Genomic DNA, 24,071 nt, shown 5'->3' on the forward strand with positions numbered 1-24,071 from the left:
ATGACTACACTGAAGAATTCAAAAGAGAGCTTAAACAGCAGAGTTAACCAAGCAGAGGAAAGACTCAATAAAGTAGAAGATAAGTCATTTGAAGTTATCTAGGCAGAGGATATGGTATCGCAAAAGATCCTGAATAGCCAAAGAAATCCCAAAAAAGGACAAAGCTAGAGTTATCACATGTCCTCATTTCAGACTATATTACAAAGCCATGGTATCAAAACAGTATAATACTGGCATAAAAACAGACACATAGATAAATGGGATAGGACCAAGACCCAAGAAATAAATCCATGCACATACAGTCAATGAATATTTGACAAGGGAGCCAAGAATACTCAAAGGGGAAAAACAGTCTCTTATATCAATGGTGTTGGGAAGACTAGATATTCACATATGAAAAAGTAAAACTGGACCCCTCTCTTACACCACTCACAAAAATTAACTCAAAATGGATTAAAGACTTAAAAGTCTGAAACCATAAAACTTCTAGAAGAAAACATCAGAAAAAAGTTCCTTGAAATTGGTCTTGGGAATGATTTTTTGGATATGATACCAAAAGTATAAGCAACAAATGCAAAAGTAAACAAATGGGACTATATCAAACTAAAAGCTTCTTCACAGCAAAAGAAACAATTGATAAAATGAAGGCAATCTATAGAATGGAAGTAAACATTTGCAAACCCCATATCTGTTAAGGGACTAATATCCAATATATATAAGGAAATTATACAAATAATAACCATCATCCAATTAAAAATGAGCAAAGGATCTGAAGAGACATTTTTCCAAAGAAGATATTCAAATGGCCAAAGGTATATGAAAAGGTAATCAACTAATCATCAGTGAAATACAAATCAAAACCACAATGAGACATCACCTCACACTGGTTAGGATGTCTATTATCAAAAAGATAAGCGATAACAAATGTTGGCAAGGATGTGGAGAAAAGGGAACACTTGTACACAGTTGATGGGAATGTAAATCAGTACAACCACTATGCAAAACAGTGTGGAAGTTCCTCAAAAAATTAAAAATAGAACTACCATATGATCAGCAATTCTACTGGGTATTTATCCAAATGAAATGAAATCACTATCTCAAAGAGATATCTGTACCTCTATCTTCACAGCAGCATTATTTATTATAGCCAAGACATAGAAAAAACCTAAGTGTCCATCGACAGATAAATGGATAGAGAAAGGGTTGTATATTTACACAATGGAATATTATTCAGCCATAAAAAAAGAAGAAAACCCTGCCATTTACAACAACTTGGGAAAACTTTAAGGGCATTATGCTGAGTAAAATAAGTCAGAAAGAAAAATACAAGTACTGTATATAAAGTAGATGTGGAATCTAAAAAAAATAAAACTAAACTCATAGAAACAGAAAGTAGATTGGTATTTTTCAGGGGCAGGGGAAGGGTTTGGGGCAAGGGTAAAGGTGGTCAAAGGATATAAACTTCCAGTTATAAGTTCTAGAGATGTAATGTATAGCATGGTGACTATAGATTGTATATTGGAAGTTGCTGAGAGAGTAGATCTTAAAACTTAATACACAAGAAAACTGTCATTATGTGACGTGATGAATGTGTTAACTAATCTTATTGTGGTAATCATTTCACAATATATACATATATAAAATCATTATATTGTACACCTTAAACTTACACAAAGTTATATGTCAATTATAATCTCAATAAAGCTGGGGAGGGGAGAGAAAAAAAGGCATGAGGAGTGGACTAGAGAAGAAGGAGAAAGCAACTAACCACAGCCTAGATTCAGAGGCCATTTCAGCTACTTTTTAGCACTCTAAATATCCTGGGCTGGGTGCTACGTGACACACTCTCCATCTTTTATAATTTTTTACAATTAAAAAGGTGAGAAAAATAAACTAGAAGCAAATCTGGCAATAACTTTCCAAAAAGCCACTAAATTTGCCAATAGTAATAATAATTTAAAGACAAAAGACACTACAAATGATATACTTATCCTGTTTTTTTAAAAACATATTTTATTGATTTTTTACAGAGAGGAAGGGAGAGGGATAGAGTTAGAAACATCGATGAGAGAGAAACATCGATCAGCTGCCTCCTGCATACCTCCTACTGGGGATGTGCTCGCAACCAAGGTACATGCCCTTGACCAGAATCGAACCTGGGACCTTTCAGTCTGCAGGCCGACGCTCTATCCACTGTGCCAAACTGGTTAGGGCTACTTATCCTGTTTTATGAGAAGCTGAGGATCAAATGTAGAGACATTGATTTATATTTTGCAATCTTGTGTTTACACAATGTCATGTTATAAAGACTCTTAAACCTTTTGAGAGTATGACCAATAACACACAAAGAATGGTGGTCTCCACTAACAAAGGGGAAGGGCCATTGAAGCAATCATTTGAATGAGACTTACCTAAGACTCATTCTGTCCTATGCCCCTATGATTCTACAGACACCGCCAGCATTTCCTTGTAAGAGAAATCAAATTAAAGAACATGAAGGCAGCTATTTTTATGGAAATGAAACAAATGGACAATGAGAAGTGTCTAATATTCATTAATCCAACATTTACTACACACAAGCATTATTACACTAGTTTAGCAAAGTACAAAATATTTAAAATGACTGAGACAGCTTCTGCATCCTAAGAGCTAACAATCTAAAAAGGTTAACATGTAAACATGTTAGAAGCTGTTATGGAAGAAGAGTGGAGATTATGCCAGGAGGGAGAGTAAGGAAAAACTTACCCCTTTGCTTTGGATATTGAAATGTACTATCTTCTAAGGGTAATACGTCATGCTCTCCCACAAAATAGCCACGATGCCCTCAAATACTAGAAAAATATACTAATGTGAAAGAAAATATATTAACAAGGTTAGATTTTTTTGTATAAATTTACCCTATTATTAGAAAGACCATATAGGTTCCATGATTAAATATTACATATTATAGTCCTCCTGTAGGACTATGAACATTAGCAAATTACCAGCTCTAAGAAGTCCACTACTAAAAACAAAAGCACAACACTACCCATTTCCTGCATTTCCCATTTTAATAAATCAGGGAACCCTTTTCTAGAGTAGCACCTATAAACAATCTTGGGAACAAATTTTGGGAAAACAAGTTGTACAACCTCAATGGCACTAAGTAGCTGCTAACACTGCAGGAGAGGACGAGCCCAATGACAGGAGCCTTTTGTACTTGGCCTCCTTTAAGTTGGTTTCGTTAGTTGCATAACATCTCAGTAGTTACTTAACAAAAGTCAGCACACAGGTATCTCTAATACAAGATCACGCAAGAAGAAAAACACAAACCCACAGATAACACCTGATTTCTTGTTTTGATCATAAATGTTGTTCTTCTGAAATGTTAACTCTTATCAGAGATAAAATTTGAGAGGCGCAAATGCTGGGGCCTGATGGGCTATAAGTCTTGGCTTATGGCTGTGCAAACATGGAAATGTCAATTATTGAACCATTCTTGTCATGTGATGGAGAAAAACTATAAAAATGAAACTCTTCAGTTGCAGTCTCAATAAACTGCAATAGCTACTAGTAAGCCCAGCTAACCAGACTCATTTGTACCAATTGGTCCCATTTCTCACATTGTGCCAAGGTGCCTGGACCCTAATACAAACACACTTATGATATTTTAGCTGACATAGGGTTTCATAGTAAACCTCTGCTCATTTCATTAACATTTATTTAAAATGTTCAGATACCATACTAGATAGCAATAAAGCCAGATTAGTAAAACCTTCTCATGACCAACAAAGAACCATTTTTTATCCACAATTATTATAGAAAATTTCTTTTCTAAAAGATTCTACAGAAAAAGACCAAGATGCCAGATGAATGTTCCCATTGCTTTCTCCCTTTCTCTGGCCCTGTCAGGTCCCCTTCAGTGATGTTGGGAAATAAATGTTCCTTACAGAGAACTCAGCCAACTCACAATTTCCTCTGTGTACTTAATTTATGAGATTGATGAAATGCTGGAGAGACTATACTATGGGCTGGTTCTATTCTCTCATGACGGTCATTTGCCATTTCCTGGTATGTGCATAAAAATGCAAAACACTTCAAGTATTAGTCTTAAATGAAACAAAGAAACTGCCTCAAAATATACATGTTAATGATCAAGACTCTTACCACAGATGCCTTTCCATTAGCATGCTAGAGCTGACTAGATACTTTTTGAAAGATGATCGTGTTTGTGTGAAGGGGTGGGTGGAAATGGGCACTGCAGTCAGAAAACCTGCATATGCCCAACTCTACTTATCAAGACTGTAACCTCAGATGCCAACAGCTCACCTAAAATTAAAGGGTTGGACTGAATAATTTCTAGTGTTCTCCAGTTCTAAAGATTCTTAACTTTCATTCCTTATTGTGTCATCAAATATTTCATTGTGGAGTTTTTAAATGATTAATGGTTAAATTACAAAAATCCATTAATTCCCCTAACCTATCGTATTCCTATTCGCCAGGCTTATCTTTGAAACTGTTAGCACACAACTATGGTAGTTTTAACCTCTCGTTTTATGTGCAGTTCCAGCCCATGAGGCAAGTTAATTGCACAGCTGATATAGCTCAGTATACAGAATGCACTCCTGCAGCATTAGACACATTTTCAATTCACTGAATTATGCCTTTTAAAGCCTATAGTAAAATCTGCCACTGTCATCTAAAAGTGCCTCTTAAAATGCAGTCCATTCAAGAAGTCATCCAAGGGAAATCATCTCAGAAGCTTGACAAAAATGCAGATTTCGGGACTCCAGAATCTGCACTTCAACACATATTCTGGTAATTCTTATACCACCAAAGTTTTAGAAATATTGGCTGACAGAGATGTAAATATTAACTAGAAACTATTTTTAAAAATAACTATTGAAAAAATGGGGCACAACCCTGAATATTAATTTGGGGTTTTTATGATTTATTAACTTTGATGTTTTGAAAGTTGTATAAAATACTGCACCTTAAGAATTTTCTGACAAGCTCTCCCTAGCTATACAGTAAGCAACATAAGACTGTAACTGGTAAGTACAGTGCACTCTTGGAAAATGTACTCAAATCTCTAAAACAAATGCATAAAAAATACAATAAGCAATTCACATCTTTATCTCCTATGGTTAGGCCAAGATGGCTTTTGTTTTTGAAGTGATCCACAAAGCCAAGATTGAGGTTTGAGAGGAAGGCACCAAGGCATCTGCAGCCACAGGTGTGTTCATAAGGGGAACTGAGCTGTCCACATAGCCCCACTGCTGTCTATATCTAGATTTAGCCAGTTCAATCTTCACACTTCTAAAGTTTCCTACTGAAAACCCCAAGTGCAGATGTGGTACAGCATTTAAAAAACATGTTAACAGAGAACAGTTTTTGAAAAATAATGGAAGAGATACCCATTTTGAAAAAGATTTGTACCATCATCCCCATAAAAGGAATAGTCATTCTGAAAAAATAGGTATCTTTTCTCTTTAATTTCCCCAATTTCACCCCATCCTAATCAAAATGAAAAATTAGGATGCTTTTACTTCTTCAAAATCAAGGGACTTCATATCCAACTTTAATAGTAACTTTCTTCAAATGAATAGAAAAATGCAATGGGGTTCTTCTGTTTTTATCTTTATTATTGAAAGTATTACAGATATCACTTTTAATGGGGTTCTTCTATTATCTTTCCTGCAGTGCTATTGTTACTAAAAAGGTCTCAGATCCCTATTTTTAAAGCAAATCGGCCATACATCTTTTCCCTGAGCACAACACTGGCATTACAGTTTTTGTTAGACTTCAGATAAATTACTTATCAGCCTCTCTCTAGCAACAAGGGCTCATTTATCCACAGTAGCCTAACAAGCATTCCCTCTAGCTAGTTTCCATGGTGCTTCATATCCCAAGAAAGGAGAACATTTCATAACTAAAGGGAAACTAATATCCTCTGTGGGTTTTCACCATTCTCTCTCAAGCTCATTTGTAGTTGATGTACATTTTTAAAATTCAAGTTTCTACTTCTGGGGAGACTTAGAAAAATCACGAAAGTAAAATAAATGATAAGTCTTGACTTTTTCCTTGAACTTGTTGCCCAGTTCATTGTCATTGCAGGATAAAAGACAGTTCCTTCAGACCACTAGAGTATCGAAGAAGTCCTCTGACTCACAGCAACCCTAATGGTCTAGTAAATGCATGCACTCAGGTTTCTAGTCTTTCTGTTGTTCTTTCTCAAGTTTGCTGAAAAAAAAAAAATCAAATGTTTGCCCTTGTAATTTTAATCCCCCTATATCTCATCTTAATTCAAAAAAATGGTATAGTACAGGCAAATAATTAGCACATAAGAACAAGGCCAGAAGTCCTTAAGTGTCAACAACACTGAACAAAGTATTCAAATTATTCCTCTTAATGTTCCCCCTCCTCCTTTGGCAATTATTTATCAGCCTAGGAAGGAAGAGATTCTCAGTAAAGAGTTGTTGGCAAGTCTAAATGTGTTCAAAAGAAATAGTATGGAACAAGACTAATAAAATCAAGCAAAAATGGATCTACTTTAACTAAACATCAGGCATTATTTTTATTTATGGAGAGAAAAAAGTCAAAAGTTAGAATCATGAAAATTAGGCATAGGCTTTACACAAATTGTTAAGGAAATATTGTCAACATCATTTTATCTGAGAATCATTTGCATACTGCTGCAAGTTGTGCTAGAAATCAAAGGAACACTTTTGTGACAAAAAGGATGAAAATGGTCATTTTGGGATTATTTGGGGAGAAAAGGTCCATCAACAGATATGTCCCAACCCCATACATATTAGATGAAAATGAGACATATCACTCAGAACAGGCAACAGAGAGCCCTCTCTTAGAAAAGATACATGTCAAAAATGAAAGATGACAGGTTCTACTCCCTTAAGACAGACAGGAGACTAAATTGGAACAGAAAGGTCATTGTCAAAAGCTGATAGCCAATAAAAGTTGATGACAGTTACGAGAACAATTTTTTTTCTTGGAATTTAACTGCATAAAAATGACTGTAAAATTGCCCTAAGCGGTTTGGCTCAGTGGATAGAGCATCGGCCTGCGGACTCAAGGGTCCCAGGTTCGATTCCGGTCAAGGGCATGTATCTTGGTTGCGGGCACATCCCCAGTAGGGGGTGTGCAGGAGGCAGCTGATCGATGTTTCTAACTCTCTATCCCTCTCCCCTCCTCTCTGTAAAAAATCAATAAAATGTATTTTAAAAATGACTGTAAAATCTTTGAAGTAGTAAAGGACACACTACCATTTCGATGATAGTTTGTAGAATTGCCTTAGTAAACAGAGAATGAAAACATAAGGCTAATCCAAAATCAGTGACATAATCTGCTGCACATCTATAGTCCCTGTGAATTAATTTACCTCTTTCTCAGAGATACTTACCCACATCACACAAGTGGATGGACACTCTTCTGGTGACAGGGGTATTGAAGAGATAAAAATGAGTCTCAGCCTTCAGTATACCAAACTGATCAATCTTACTAATAAGGGCAAATAATGACTCATCAATTGACAAATGGGACACATGAGACCATTAAGAAAAACTCTTTATCTCAAGATTTAACTGTTAAAAAATATAATTTGTCCAGCCTAGTCATCCAGTGAGCTGAAAGGCCTAAAAGACGTATTTCACTCAAATATAGTCCACTTCCCCTTTGCTTATAAGAATTCTACAGTATTTCACTAATTGAAATATAAGCTAAGTTTCTTAAAATGCAGAAAACCTGATAGAGGTGGGATATTAAGCTTGAATTTCAATGGGTTTCAAACCTTGTGACTAGGTTTTAGGATGAGCGTGTAGAGTACTGTGGCAGAGATTGACAAAAAGAGATTGAATAAACTGCTTCTTTACAACTCTTTCTAGGGTTCATCCCCCCAACAATGGATTAAAGGTCAAGAGTCTAAAGGATTAGCTCATAAGCAACTTTTGAAATGAAAATTAGAATTTTTTTGATAAGGACACTAAATATTGGAATAGACTGAATCCCTTTCCTAAATATTCTTAAGCATGAATTTTTATCTGAATGACTTGTATGTAATCCCTTCCATTAATCTCGGAATATAAGCATTTATATATAATTTAAGACCAGACAATATATTCTGGATTTTGGGTAACTCTTGCTGAATTTAGCAATGTGACTGTAGATAATTACCTTAACAATTCCATCTATTAAATGACATCCTGCTTTAAAGAAAGTTAGTAGAGGTAAAAAAGGTTTAAAGAATTGCTATGAAAATACTATATAACATTATACATGCTTCTTTTTCTTGACAGGGTTTATCTTCAGTATTAGGAGTTTCAAATCCCCTAGACTAAAAAAATTAACAGATCTCAAACATGTTCTCCACTTTCATCTATGCTTTTCTTCATAAAAAGTTACAATTTCATTACCCTATACCCTTGAAATGTAAAAACTGTTCTACTAAAGTGTAAAAAGATAAGGGTATGTAATTTTCAAATGTTATGAACCTAAAAATACTTCAATTTTACTATAATTTTATAAATTTATTTCACCCACTTAATCTAAATGCATTTTTCTTTTTCTACTGGCTACCCCAAAGCACTACAAGGCACAGCAGTGATATATGAATGGTGAGTCAGGTCATAGGGTCGTGTCCTCAGTAAGGACATGAGGCCACTTGACTGAAGGTGGACAATGAATAGTGTTTGTTTTTCCTTGTCCCAGGTAAACGGGGGTAATGCAAAATGAGCCAAGTCATCCTAATGTGTTTCCTTTTCATTTAGCTTCAAATAAAATGGAGAGTTTATGTGTGAGAATAGCAGAGAACAAAGAGATCCCCCTTGAACTCCCAATTTATGGGACTTTTGTAAGCATGGCATCAAGCTGCTAACAGGAAGCTATTTCAGAGTATGTGATGTTCCCCAAACTTACAACTCCCTAACAGTTTCAACTCTGAGCCTTCTACAATCCTAGTAAGAAAGGAAAAGGGGTTGAAGGGAAATAAGGAAACCAATAATGTCCAAAGGTGTCTGCTTTTTAAACAGCTTTTAAAGTACCTGCCTATCTGCTACAGATATTGTTGATTCCATTCTCTGGGCAGAAATGGGAGTACTTTGGCATGACCAACAAAAGATAAGAACATATAGAAAAAAGACAATGCAGATTATGTACCAAGTAATTACAGTTAGGTTTAACAAATATGAACTTCAAGTGGTGTATTTTTTCAATGCTATAAAGCAAAGCTTTTAAAATTCCATTATCTTAAGATAGTTTTAAATGATTTCTTTAAATGTGATTATTTCCTAAACCACACAAGAGTAAAATAGAGCATTTATTGATGGAATAACAAAAGTGCTTTTCTTAAATATTCTTCAAAATACATTTGTACAACTTACAATAATATATCCAAAATAACTGTATATACAAAACATTACCTAGTTTTAATGTATGTGCTTTTTTCCCCAAAAATTACAAAGTAACTTCTTTTTTATTTTTTTGGCAAAGTTCAACCTTAACAGAGGTGACAATTTTAAAGGTTGGTTTAAGAAAATAGAACCTGAGGGAAATTGACACGCAAGAGTCAATGACAAGCAAGAGATTTGAAGGAATATTTTTAGTTTGTTAAATAAAAATGTTTTTTAGAGTGATACTTTTCACATTACAAAAATAAACCAAAATGAAAAGGTCACTGTAAAATGATGAGAAAGGTTCTGTAGACTTGCTCTTAGTATTTCAAATAGCCAACAATGCATGTCAAAAAATGAATGCAAAATCACAACAGTCTTGTATTTACTTTGTATTTGGAGAAGATATAGTGAAATAAGTGGCCACATTCTGTTTTCTTTTAATTGCTATTAATATGGTTGATCTGACTGGCTCTTCGATGAATTTCATCCAAGAAGTTCTCCAGTTGTTCTATTAGCATTCGTTTTTTAAACCTGTATAAAAAAAATAATTGCACTCTCAATTCCTTTTTAACGAGTAAGTTATACATCAGTATAATGTTTTTCTTAAAACAGAGAAACTGCCTTGGGAAGATTTTTCAAAGAGAAATAAAAATTAAAAATCAACAACTTTATGATATATGAAATCTCCTGGAAGACTAGCAAATTATTTTTATCAGTACTGTATTATAATTTGTTTCTAGAACAAACAATCCAGGCTTAAGTACAATGGGAAAGAGATGATTCCTTCCACAATAAAAAAGAAAAAGGAAAAACCTAATATATACAGGATTACTAATACTGCAGCAAAATTAGGACTCCCAAAGCAATGAATCCAATAGCTTCTTATGTTCTTTGGAAGTTGAATGTTAAAAGGAATGTGAACAAAGTATGAATATAATCCCTCACAAAATGTTAGATGAAATGAAAGCTGGGTAGTAGCACTTAAAAGCCACAGTGTTCTACTGTTACAATTTGAAAGCTAGCAAATCAAGGATAATTAGACATCTTTAGTATAGAATATAATGAATAGTTACAGTTCAAGCTGCAATTTAAAATTTTTTTCAGTAATATAGTTCACTGAAACTGCATTTGTCTACATAGCACTAATACTGCTGATGCTTTTTAGAATATCCCAAAACACTGCATAATCTATACCCACTTTTTCTCTACTTGTAACCACTATAATATTACATAACTCTCTAAAATAGCGATTCTTAACCTTTTCATCTCATGGCACACATAAACTAATTAGTAAATCTGCAGCACACCAAAAAACACATTTTTGCCAATCTGACCAAAAAATAGGTCTAATTTTGATTCATTCACATTGATTATTGTTGTGATGGCTGATGTCATTTTTTAATTTGACAATGTAAGTGAAAAGAGGTCAATGCCCCTGACTAGTCAGGTATTGTAGAAGTTTTTAACTTCTTGAGGCACACTGGTTGAAAATTGCTGCTCTAAAAGGTGGTAGAAGTAAAGTGCAGGCACCAGGAATATAGCTAAATCCAAGATGACAGAATGTTATGTAAAGAGCAGAATAGATTAAATACTCAAAACAGATAATGTGAAAAGTTATCCCCTTATCTTGCACCTTCAAAGTAGCCTATGCTGTAGCCTCTTTCTTACACACACACACACACACACACACACACAGAATGAACTGTTCAATCTAAAACAAACTTTGAGTGTAGCATGGAAGAAACTGAGGGACTAATTAAAAAATGGGTATATTGGGAAGGTCAGATAAGATAAACTCTGTTTTCTTAAAATATTAAAAGTCTTAAAGGAAAAATAAAACAAATTTTTATATTCACTAAACTTATAAAACTATGCTTTCCAGTTAACTGTACTACGGAGTTACCATTTATAATCTTGATTCACATTCCTTTTACTAAAGTACATAATCCTGGGCTACTGAAGCAATCAGAATAAGGCCCATTTGTCTGACTCTGGTCCCCTTAATTACAAGTTTTCCCACATACAAGTGAGCTACATTAAAATATTGCCTTTTGAGGTTATTACTAATCACTGATTAATATTAACCGTAATCCAAATATACAAAGGAGAAAAATTAGAGGCTATTAAATATACAGACACCAGAAGCCACAAGAGTAGGAAAAAAGAATTATGCAAGTACCTATACTTCGTAGGAAGAAAAGATTCAAGTTCTAAAGAATTTTTGTGTGGCTGTTTTTTAAGTGAACTTCTTTCAATAAATTACAAAAGAGAGAAGTGCTTGTGTGTGTGTGTGTGTGTGTGTGTGTGTGTGTGTGTGTGTGACATACATGCATAGCACAATACATATTGTTAAAATACTTCTTATAATGTTCTATAGATTATTTACCTTGATGCTTCTTTAATGACATTTTGTAAAAATATTAGTCTTGTTTGTAAACTGCCTTGTACATGCTTCAGTAAAGTGAAGATTCTTTCATATTCTTAAAAGAGAAGCAAAAAAAAAAATTAAGTGGCTTTCATTTGCACTCATATTTAATATTTTTCTATTTCAGTTTATAAGATATACTAAGACAAAACCAAAAATATTCTACATAAAATTTTCACTGTTCATTGAAGACTTTAATTTGTCAAACACTGCTTTTTTAGTGAAAGTTCTCATTAAAGTTCCAAAGCTTAGAAGGGTGAATAAATAGCTTTTTGGTATTGCCACTGAAAAGTAAGACGCAAGTGGCCTTAACAAAAATGCACCCTTATAATGAAAATTGTAAACTATAGCCACCATAGGGAAAGGGGGTTGGGTGTTGGGGGTATAAGGAGGAAAAATAATAAAACAGAGTAAGAGTGACTATTTTAGTTTCAAGTTTTCACACAAAACTCTGCTAAGGACTGTAAGATCCTAAATGGCAAGGACTGAGTCTTACCCATTTCTGGACCATCATAACAAGTGATCTGTCGACACCTTCTGAAAGAATGCCAGTTGATACTGAAACTTGATCCCACAAAGTTGTTTTGTTTTCATATAATACAGTGGTTCTCAACCTTCCTAATGCCTCGATCCTTTAATACAGTTCCTCATGTTGTGGTGACCCCCAATTTCATTGTTACAAATTGAACATAATTAAAGCATAGTGATTAATCACGAAAACATTATGTAATTATATGTGTTTTCCGATGGTCTTAGGCGACCCCTGTGAAAGGGTTGTTCGACCCCCAAAGGGGTTGCGACCCACAGGTTAAGAACCGCTGATATAATAGATAGCTTTCATAACTTTAGTTTTTTTACCTAAACACATCCTGGTCACCATAATAGTTTAAATCTTAAACACAGTGGTAGCACTATATGCCAAGAACTTTAGAGACATGAAGTCATTTAATATTCCCAACATCTTTTTGGGTTTGCTGCTACATTAAAATTTCAGTTGCTGGCTAGGAGAATACTAAAGACTACGGGTTCCTGTCATGGTAGGAACTATATGTAATTTATGTGTGCTCTTCCTGTGTTCTCAGTCCCTCCTGCTTATCATACCTAGCATAGTACTTTGGATATAGCAAGCAGATATTTTTCAGCTGAACAAAGAATCAAATCCCACATATCTATATATATAAAAGCCTAAGCAACCGTCCGACTGGTAGCTATGACGCACACTGACCACCAGTGGGCAGATGCTCAACACACAGGCATGGAAACATGGAACAGACTGATGAATCTCAGAGGGAAGGGGGAAGTGGGGAGGGCGAGAAGAAATTAACCAAAGATCTTATATGCATACTAGAGGCCCGGTGCACGGATTCGTACACTGGCCTGTGGGGATCAAGCTGAAACCAGCAGTCAAACTTCCCCCGAGGGGTCCCGGATTGCAAGAGGGCGCAGGCCAGGCCGAGGGACCCCACTGGTGCACGAATTCATGCACCAGGCCTCTAGTAGCTTATATATTGTTCAAGACTGATCTAGAATTAGATATAAGCTTTTAGTTAATTTTTTTTTTTTTTTGAGCATACACAAAATAAAAGCTGAGGTTTGTGTCTAATTATACATACTTCTTCCTGGCTTTCTAATCTCTTTCATTATTTGTGCTTTTAGTTCAGTGTTGACTTTTTCGTGGCTTCTGCAATGCATCAATTTCTTGCCTTTGTTGAGTGAAGATGCTGGTATATTCTCTTCAGGGCATTGTACTTTATCTCTTGGCTCCTCATGATTTTCCAAAAATCCACCAACAGTGAGGTCATTAGTTCCTAAATGATCATGACCAAGAGTCTCTGTATGATTGGTTGGTCGTTCTAGTAAATTGGCTGGAGAAGATGATGTTGAAAATTCAGTATCCATAGCATTTGGTGTAATATCTGATGAAAGTTGGTCAGCAACATGATTTTCAACCACATCATCTATTGTTGAATCATTACTGGCTTCTGAAACTAAAAATAAAGATAAGGGGGAAAAATTATGAGAGACAATTTCCAAGTACACAGTAAACAAAGCTCCAAAGAAATATCATTGCAACAAATTACAACTGATCATTTTCACAGATGCAAACTAATAAATAATGTGATGTGATGCTTAAGCTTTGATAAAGATATGGTGGATTCAATGTGAAACGTTCACAATATTTATAAAATCTATACAATTTTGCCCGTAGGGAGGGAAAAAATAAAGCAACTTCAACTTTTACTTCTCTGTTTTTCTATGGCAATTTTATTAAACAAGTACGGTTTTAATGTTTTAGAGAAATATATATGATCAAGATTGTCATGCTTATCTTTTCTTTAGCTCTAGCTCATTCCAATCTATAGCTGCCTTATATATCTGTTGTCACTCAGAGGCAATAGTAAACACAGGGAGTTTAACATTTTCAATGGTCTTTAGGGAACATACCACCAAACAGGTCATTTTACAGTACACCCTTTTCTTATACTCATCATCTGGTCTTCATTACTGGAGTAATGCAGAACAACCCAGTACGCACTTCAGCTCATTAGACAACTAGACTTAAAAACTTGCCACCTTGCCATTTATATTAGATTATTACACTTTCTTCCCACAGAAAGCTGAATTCTAAGTTCCTTGATGGCTCACTAAACCTCTAAGACAACAGGTGAATTCATCACTTCTCTCACTTACTGTCCAAAATGTACTCATCCCCACAAAAATCCCTTGAACTTCTGACTCCCTCTTAAATCCTATTCCAGAATATGCAAACTTTACTGAATATCTTCTACAAGTCATTTTTAGTTGAAACCGGCTCTCCTGCAAAGAAACTGCTCTCCTTTTCAGACCTGAAATAGAAACTGCTTTCTCTTAAACACTCTCCATGGATGTGGACTGATTCTTTCAAATCCCAGTACCACATCAAGATCCTTTTTCCATGCACTCGTTAAAACTCTTGCTCTTTTGAGGCTCAACTCTGTCACTTCACTCATCCTCTCTCTCCTCGTCACTGCCGGAAGCCGGTCCATCCTTGCTGCTTGACACAGTCGCTGCAGGAAAGAAACATCTGCACAGCATATGTTTCAAGGGACCTGGCATATATAGCATATTGTTCTTAATATGTTTGCTCTCCTTAGCGCCATGTGTTTTAACCAAGGTCACCTCTCTGAGAAAGGTTGTTTCCCTAGGTGGGGATTTTTCCCTGAGGTTAGGGAGGGGATACAACCCCTTAACTAAGTGCCAGGCGGGTAGTTAATCACTTTAACTACAAACAATCATGCTTAAGCTACATAATCTTTACTCCCTGGAATGGAGATAAGAAACGCCCTAACCTTTGCAATAGAAATTGATAGGATTAAAATCGACTGGTATAAATACAGATGTAACAAGACAATAAACATCAGATCCTAACCAGAACTTGGCCAGAACTTCTGCTGGAGTTCCAAACCAGAACTTCGCTGGAGATCCTGACCAGAACTTGGCTGGAGTTCCTGGCTAGGCTGCTGATCAACTGAAGGCTGTCTCCGTGTCATTCCTTCATCGCCGACTCCGTCCACATCTTGGGGAACCCCTGGACCTGCTGGGGTTGGACCCCAGCATATGGCGCCCGAACAGGGACCCCTAGGTAAGCGCCCCCCGCACTCGGGGCGGATAGGACTCCACCGTAGAAAGAGGGTGGATAGTCTTCGCTGAATCCGTCCACACCTTTGGGAACCCCTGGAACAGGATTCCCCACTGAGAACCCCCAAACTCGGGACGGATAGGACTCTACCAGGGTGCTGCAGACCCCCCTATAGAGGATAGGTAGGGTATGAAGGTGGATAGTACAGAACTTAGATTGAGAAGATGTGCCATACTGAGTCCAAAGAAAGAAGACTCTGTATTGATCTTTAGATTAAGAAGATGTGCCATACTGAGTCTAAAGAAAAAAGACTCTGTATTGATCTTTTAACACACATGCTTGCTAGCAGAGGAGTTAAGGTTACTCCCAGTCAGACAGAATGTTTTATACAAGAAGTATGTCCATGCTTTTCTGAGGAAGGAAAGGTGCCAGAAAGGTAAATGTAGAGGCATGGGAGAAGGTAGGCCCAAGGAGCCTTATCCTTAACCCCACTGCAGCCTTTCCACCCCGGAAAAGTGCAGGATTGGAAAGATCAGGACTCAGGTAATAGCGGAAAGCGCCAATCCTACTCTTAAAATGGATACAAGAGAGCATTTGGGGTTTTTCTTTTTAATGCCTGCCTTGGATTGAGTAAATGCATTACGTGCGTCACCACAATGGACCCAGAGAAGCTCCTTGTCCCATTGTTCCAAAGACTTAGAGTTGCCCCAATGACAGAAAAACAGAAAAAAGAAGAAAAGAAAGGCTATACAAGGGACTGAGGTGCCAACATGGGGTCAGCTGAAGAAGTTAACAACTGAGGCCCAACAGATGGTAGAAAAGCAAGAAGTGAAAGCTACTCTCTCAGCCAAGTCCGAGGACTCTGAGTAAATCAGCAAAAGAAACTTTCATTTAGCAGAAACTCACTTATTTCGTCAAATGGAAAGACTTACTTACAGGAGCCTGGAAGGGACCTGATGTACTTTTAACCGGGGGGAGAGGAGATGCTTGTATATTTCCACAGGATGCAGACTCACCTGTGTGGATTCCAGACCGTCTAATCCGATCTTATGTCACACCACCCTCCATCTCCTCCTCATCCTCCTCCTCCCCGGTATCATCCATATCGTCCGACCCAGAGGGCACAGCTGACTCCTCCCCGGATACCGACATCACCATCAAGCACGGCCCTGATGGACCCTTTGATGTAGCCCTTCAACTCGCTGACACGTCGGGAAGCCCGTCGCCAGTGATGCCGCCCGCTAGCCAGACCAACAAGGACAACCAAACCAACAACTTGAGGACAGCTGAAATCCCTTGACTAAAAAGGCCAGCAACCTTCTACAGGAACAAGGCTCCTTGTGCACTCCATCCACTGTGTTTATGGCTATGCTCGCTATCATTGCTTGTCAGTCTTCTTCCGAGTCTTAAACAACCCAATCTGAGAGGTGGCTGCTGATTTACATGCGCTATCATTTAAAAAATAAAAAAGGGGGAATTGCCAGGAGCTGGTACATCCTTGCTGCTTGACACAGTCGCTGCAGGGAAGAAACATCTGCACAGCATATGTTTCAAGGGATCTGGCGTATATGGCATACTGTTCTTAATATGTTTGCTCCTCTTCTTGGCGCCATGTGTTTTAACCAAGGTCACCTCTCCGAGAAAGGTTGTTTCCCCAGGTAGGGATTTTTCCCTGAGGTTAGGGAGGGGATACAACCCCTTAACTAAGTGCCAGGCGCGTAGTTAATCACTTTAACTAAGAACAATCACGCTTAAGCTACATAATTTTTACTCCCTGGAATGGAGATAAGAAACGCCCTAACCTTTGGAATAGAAATTGACAGGATTAAAATCAACTGGTATAAATACAGATGTAACAAGACAACAGGACACAGAACCTAGGGAGAGAACCTGGCTGAAGAACCTAAAGACAGAACCTAGAGACAGGACTTGCCTGGAGAACCTAGACAGAACCTGGCTGAAGAACCTAGAGACAGAACCTAGACACAGAACCTAGGGATAGAACCAAGCGAGAGAACCCAACCATGCTGGTCAACTGAAGGCTGTCTCCGTGTCATTCCTTCTTCGTCGACTCCGTCCACACCTTTGGGGACCCCTGGACCTGCTGGGGCTGGACCCCAACACATCACTATCTTTATTGATCTCTAGGCATACCTCTGTGGTCACGATGTCTCCAGTACCTAGTTCACAACTTCCTCCCACCCCCATGTCCCTCAGGACCTCATTCTAGGTCCTCACTACTCAAAGTGTGGTTTGTAGACAAGAAGCATTACCACCATAAGACAGCTTGCAAGAAATGCTCATCTAAGGCTCCACCCCAACTCAATGAATCATAATCTGTAGTTTTACTAGGCCCCAGGTGATTCACATACACATTCAAGTTTGAGAAGTGCTGTAGTGTGTGACTTCAATGTTTGAGAAGATAACCTACCTAGAACCTGGCCTCCAATTCCTTAATTACTTATCTCCAAAGAACTTTTCCACCTATATGTTTGCCTCTCAAGTCAAACACAAATTCTGGATGAAGAGGAACCTTATCTTTGTACTGCCCCTGCTATTGCTCTTTAACTCAGCCAGACTTTTACTCCAGAGACTCCCCCACTTTCCTCCTCCTATTAATCAGATCCTTTCTAAATATCCATTTTCTTATCTATCCAACGTATATCCCATAATGTATCACTTTTTAGCAATGTCTTAAATTCTCTCATTCTTTTGTTATCCCATGACACTAGCCAGGCAAAACCCCATATTTGATGACTCTATCCATCTGCTTGTTCCAAACCTGCATTTGGAAGGATGAGCACTACTGGAGAAATATGATCACAATCACTATCTATACTTGATCTCAGCACTGCTTTGCAATCTTTTTTTTTTTTTTGTGCCCTTGACCGGAATTGAACCTGGGACCCTTCAGTCCGCAGGCCGATGCTCTATCCACTGAGCCAAACCGGTCAGGGCTGCTTTGCAATCTTATAACAGCCTTTTCTACCTCTCCCACAAGAGATCATTTTAATCTTCTCCCCTCTCTTCATATCTCTGATTTTCACAATCTCTCCTCCCCTCTCAGCAGTAGACGTCACCTCTTCCTTTACAGAAGAAAAGTAGAGGCCTAAATGGGAACTTCCTCTGCTTCCCATCATTAAGCTTGCATCCACACCTATTAGGCTTCAATGGAAACAGCATTCTTTCATCTGGGGTTTGGACCATTCCCTTTAGCTTTCTCAGTGATTTTGTGCTGATTATGCCTTTTCTCATCTTCATTTTCAAATATTCCTATCACACCCGAATTTAAACATGCTCACCTCTCTATCAGCTTAAAAATAAAGCAAAATCACCATTTTAACCCCATAACCTCTTCTAGCTCCCACTCTCTTTTCCCACCTACCCTTCAGAGCTAAACTTCTTCAACTGGTTGTTTACATGCACTGTCTCCATTTTCTCAACTTCCATTCTTCAACCCCTTTACTACACCAAAATTGCATTTGCTAAGATAATCAAAGACTAACAGAACCTTTCTAATCTTCTTGATTGATCTGTTTAAGAAGTATCTGAGGAAAACAAAATGGTGGAAGGACAGGTAGACGTGTCCCAAGCCTTGTCCAGGAACAGATAGAAGGAGCAAGTAAATCGAATAACATCCACCTTGAATTGGCAAAGTAGGTACGGCTGGTGAGACAATTCACAGCTGGGAAGGGAAGAGGACGCCTGGAGAACAGTAACATCAGGAATCTGGGCTGGAGAGAGGTGCGGGACCTCCAAGCCCAGAGGGTCGGAAGTAAGCCGCACGGCACCAAGGCCGTGTCCCTGGGACAGGCGTAACATCTCACTGTGGAAAGGAAGTCCACATGGCTGCTGGTGGCATGGGATTCTAGATCTAAGCCCACAGCCATGAGAGGCTGAGCCCAGAGGGGGAAGCCTGAACAAATGCCCAAGCCACGCTATACTGGGGGAGAGGGACTCGCAGTGGCACAGCTCTTTTCAAACTTGTTGGTCTTTGCTTTTATTTGCTAAACCCAGTTCATAGGACCTTTCAAATACAAACACTCACCCGTGGCTGAGGTGCAGGTAGAGTTGTGGAGTCTAGGGAGAGGCTGGGAGAGGTGGCCGGGGGTCTGGCACTGAGACATACGTGAGACACCAGACCTAAGCAGCCATCTTCTCCTGTAGCGATAGCCCCTCCCTGCAGTCTCCAGGCAACCAATACAGCCACACCCAGACTACACCCTGAGTGTTACAAAGGATAAAAAATATATATATATATGAATAGTCCCTGATAGCCCTCAGGGACTGGGCTGAAGAGAAGCCTTTCAGTCACAGCAACCTCCCCAACTATAGACCTGTCAGAAACAGCTGCTTGAGAGATTAAGATTGACAGTGGGCAGACAGGCTAAGTGGGCAGATTGGTTCCGCCTGCTGGCAGTCAAGGCTGTGGAGATAGACACAAACAGAGGAGCGGTGGACCGCTTAGAACTTCAACAACCTAACAGGAAACTGAGAAGTGGCAGACAGTACAGAAGAGTGGGATCTTAAACTAGCCCCCATGGGGCATTAAAACTTGGCGGAAATGAACCACACTTCACTTTTTCATTTTTATCTTTATTTCATTTTATTATTATTTTGTTATCTTTTTAATTCTTTTTTCTTTATTTTCCTTTTTTGTCTGTTTATTTTTTCTTTTTGCATTATTTTTCATTATTCTATTTTTAATATTTTTATTTTATCCTATTTTTTTAATCAATTGTTTTTCTTCTTTTTTTCTTTCTTCTTATCCACTCATCCTCTTTCTACTTCCTCTATACTGAACTGAGGTCCTCCCCATATTCATCCAATTCCTTAACCTTACTTTCTGTATATAAGCTTAGCCTCTACAGATTCTGCCCCCACCCTCTTTTCTGGGTGTTTGGTATTTGCATTTTTTGGTTTATCTGTTTGTTCTGTGGTGTTTTATCCCCATATGTATAGTTCCCTTTTTCTTTTTTTTTTCTTTTACCTTTTTTTTTTTCCTCTTCGATATCATTTGTGCTCTCTTTTCTCTCCCCTAATTCTCTGGTGGTCACTTATATTGGGGTTATCAGTGTTGTGAGTGCATTTGTGATTTGTTCCCTTTGTGTCACGTCTTGTCGAGTGACATTTTGTCCTGTTTGGTCAATGTGGTAGAGAACGAGCCAAATAACCAGACAAACAGAGAGGAAACTCCATCCACGAACAGGTCAATAACACTGCAGACCCAACTACAGAGGCAGGAAGATGGTGGCAGTGAGGGAGAGAGCGTGACTGAGTGAGGGAGCAAAAGGGGAGTATGTGGATGTATGTGTGTGGGGGGGATGTGTGAGTGAGGGACAGTTAGATCCCGCAGGACCTTTGGGGGCAGACTGACCGGGCTCGCCTAGCGGGCAGCCTCTACTATCATTGCAAATAGTCCCTGGGCGACCAGCTCTACTGCAGGGCACGCCTTCGTGAAGGGGAGAGCTGCTGTGACTGGGAGCCCAGCCTTACCTCCACCCAGGGTGCCCTCAGACACCACCCAGGACTCTACAGCCACCCCCACGAGGGACCTGCTGCCTCAGCTGAGGTCCCACAGTAACTGAGACTCCAGCCACCCCAGGCATGGGCTCCTGTGAGTTCCAAAGAGTGCTCCCCTCTGGCCAGCCCAATGCTTTAGCCCAGGGCATTGCAACCACGCAAGCAGCCTGTACCCATCCGAGGAGCAGCAGCCATGCAAGCAGCCCACCCCCATCCAAGGAGAAGCAGCCATGAGAGCAGCGCCTACCAGAGGAGCTGCTGCCAACTGAGGAGCAGCAACTGCTGCAACCACCCGAGGAGCAGTCCCCGCATGACTCGACACATAGATCCTTTGGTGAGAGCAAAAATGGGGAGACAAAGAAACCCCCAAAGGAGAGAAAAGGAGAAATTGCCAGAAAATGAGCTAAGTGAAACGGAGGATCATACAGTTCATACACCGGATGGATAAAAAAATTAACAAATTATGTAAGAATCAAGAAGAAATAAAGAGTGATTAGGCTGCAATAAAAAACACTATGGAAAGTTTCAAAAGTAGATTAGGAGAATCAGAGGACCAAATTAGCGAATTAAAAGACAGGGAAGCAAAACACACCCAAACTGAACTGCAACTGGAGAAAAAAATTAAAAGACAGGATGGAGAGCCTAAGGGAGCTTTGGAACAAAATGAAAAGAAGCAACATATGAATAATAGGGGTGGCAGAACGACAGGAAGAGGAAAAAGGGTTAGAAAATCCATTTGAAGAAATAATGTCAGAAAACTTCCCTGATGTGGGGAAGAAAAGAGTCACACAAGCACAGAGAGTCATGAACCCAAAAAGACCCACACTAAGACACATCATAATTACAATGGCAAACGTTCAGGACAAAGAGAGAATCTTAAAGGCTACGAGAGAGACAGAAAGTTACCTACAAGGGATCTCCCATTAGACTATCAACTGATTTCTCAACAGAAACACATCAGGCCAGAAAGGAAAGAAGGAAGTTTACAAAGTGATGCAAAGCAAGGGACTGAATCCAAGAATACTCTATCCAGCAAGGCTATCATTCAAAATTGAAGGGGAAATAAGGAGCTTCACAGACAAAAAAAAGACTAAGGGAGTTTATTACCACCAATCCAGCAATGCAAGAAATGCTAAAGGGACTGATGTAAAAAGAAGAAAAAGGGAAGAAGGCATGCAGGCACAAAAAATAAAAATGCCTACAAAGAAATACCTATCAATAATAACTTTAAACATAAATGGACTAAATGCTCCAATCAAAAGACATCGAGTGGCTGAATGGATTAGAAAACATGACCCATATATCTGCTGTCTACATGAGACCCATCTCAGAACAAGGAACTCACACAGACTGAAAGTGAAGCGATGGAAATATATCTTCCAGGAAAATGGAAATGAAAAAAATGCTGGAGTAGCAATACCTAAATCTGACAAAATAGACCTCAAAGTGAAGGCCATAACAAGATAAAGAAGGCCACTTCATAATACTAAAGGGATCGAAACAAGAGGATATAACCCTGGTAAACATATAAGCACCCAAAGCAGGAGCACCCAAATAAATAAAAAAACTTCTGGAAGATATCAAGGGAGAGATCGACAATAATACAATCATACTAGGGGACTCTAATACCCCACTGACATCACTGGATAAAACCTGTAAACAAAAAATCAGCAAAGAAACATCAATCCTAAATGACTCACTAGATCAGATGGACTTAATTGACATCCTCTGAACATTTCACCCCAAAGCTACAGAAAATACGTTCTTCTCAAGTGCACATGGGACATTTTCAAAGACAGACCACATATTGGGTCACAAGCAAAGTCTCTCCAAATTCAAGAAGACCATAATGGCATAATATTAGAAATAAACTACAATAAAAACAATCAAAAACATTCAAACACTTGGAAGCTGAATAGCATGCTATTAAACAATGACTGGATTACCAAAAAGATCCAAGAAGAAATTAAAAACATCCTGGAGATGAATGACAATGAAAACACAACAATCCAAAATCTATGGGACACAGTGAAAGCAGTCCTGAGAGGGAAGTTCATAGCTCTACAGGCCTACCTCAAAAAATAAGAAAAAATGGTAATAAATCATCTAACTCTACAACTTAAAGAATTACAAAGAGAGCAACAAGAAAAGCCCAGAATAAGCAGAAGGAAGGAGATAATAAAGATCAGAACAGAAATAAATGACATAGAGGCCACAAAAACAATACAAAAGATGAATGAAACCAAGAGCTGGTTCTTTGAAAGGATTAAACAAGATTGATGAACCTTTAGCCACGCTCACCAAGAAGCAAAGAGAGAGGACCCAAATAAACAAAATCAGAAATGAAAGAGGTGAAATAACAACAGATCCCACAGAAATACAAAGGATTGTTAAAAAAAAAAGCTATGAACAACTCTATCCAACAGACTAGACAACCTAGAGGAAATGGACATATTCCTAGAAAAATACAACCTCCCAACACTCAATCAGGAAGATTCTATAATCTCAATCGGCCGATAACTATGGAGGAAATTGAAGCAGTCATCAAAAAGCTTCCAGCAAACAAAAGCCCAGGGCCAGGTAGCTTCACAGAGGAGTTTTACTAAAATTCAAAGAACTAAAACCTATCCTCCTCAGACTATTCCAAAAAATTCAAGAGGAAGGAATACTTCCAAGCTTATTTTATGAAGCCAGCATTACCCTAATATCAAAACCAGATAAAGACAACACAAAGAAAGAGAATTACAGGCCAATATCCTTCATGAACATAGATGCCAAAATACTCAACAAAATTCCAGCAAATCCGATACAGCATTACATCAGAAAGATCATACACAATGAACAAGTAGGATTTATCCCGGGGATGCAAGGATAGTACAATATCTGCAAATCAATAAACATTATATATCATATAAACAAATTGAGATAAAAATCACATAGCCATATGAATTGATGCAGAAAAAGCATAAATCCTACACCCTTTCTTGATAAAAACCCTCAGCAAAGTGGGAAGAGAGGGATCATACCTCAATATAATAAAAGCCTTATATGACAAACCTACAGCCAACATCATACTCAATGGGCAAAAACTAAAACCATTTCCCCTAAGAACAAGAAC

At 38.3% G+C, this 24,071-nt stretch overlaps 1 protein-coding gene across 5 annotated transcripts in view; it reads right to left on the bottom strand.

Moving 5' to 3' along the window:
• Positions 1 to 2,039: 2,039 nt before the first annotated feature.
• INTS6 (integrator complex subunit 6) overlaps positions 2,040 to 24,071 on the bottom strand; it is a 119,792-nt gene continuing 97,760 nt past the window's right edge. For all 5 annotated transcript variants that reach the window (XM_070409107.1, XM_070409106.1, XM_070409105.1 and 2 more), the window contains 3 exons: positions 13,425 to 13,799; positions 11,773 to 11,866; positions 2,040 to 9,917 (listed from right to left, as the gene is read on the bottom strand). In XM_070409107.1, the coding sequence (XP_070265208.1) occupies positions 9,824 to 9,917; positions 11,773 to 11,866; positions 13,425 to 13,799 (563 nt within the window). In that variant the 3' untranslated portion in view covers positions 2,040 to 9,823. The remainder of the gene's footprint in view (positions 9,918 to 11,772; positions 11,867 to 13,424; positions 13,800 to 24,071) is intronic.

This window comes from Myotis yumanensis, unplaced genomic scaffold (assembly GCF_028538775.1).
Source record: "Myotis yumanensis isolate MYYU_CA2020_CCGP unplaced genomic scaffold, mMyoYum1.0.hap1 SCAF_3, whole genome shotgun sequence".
Classification (NCBI taxonomy): domain Eukaryota; kingdom Metazoa; phylum Chordata; class Mammalia; order Chiroptera; family Vespertilionidae; genus Myotis; species Myotis yumanensis.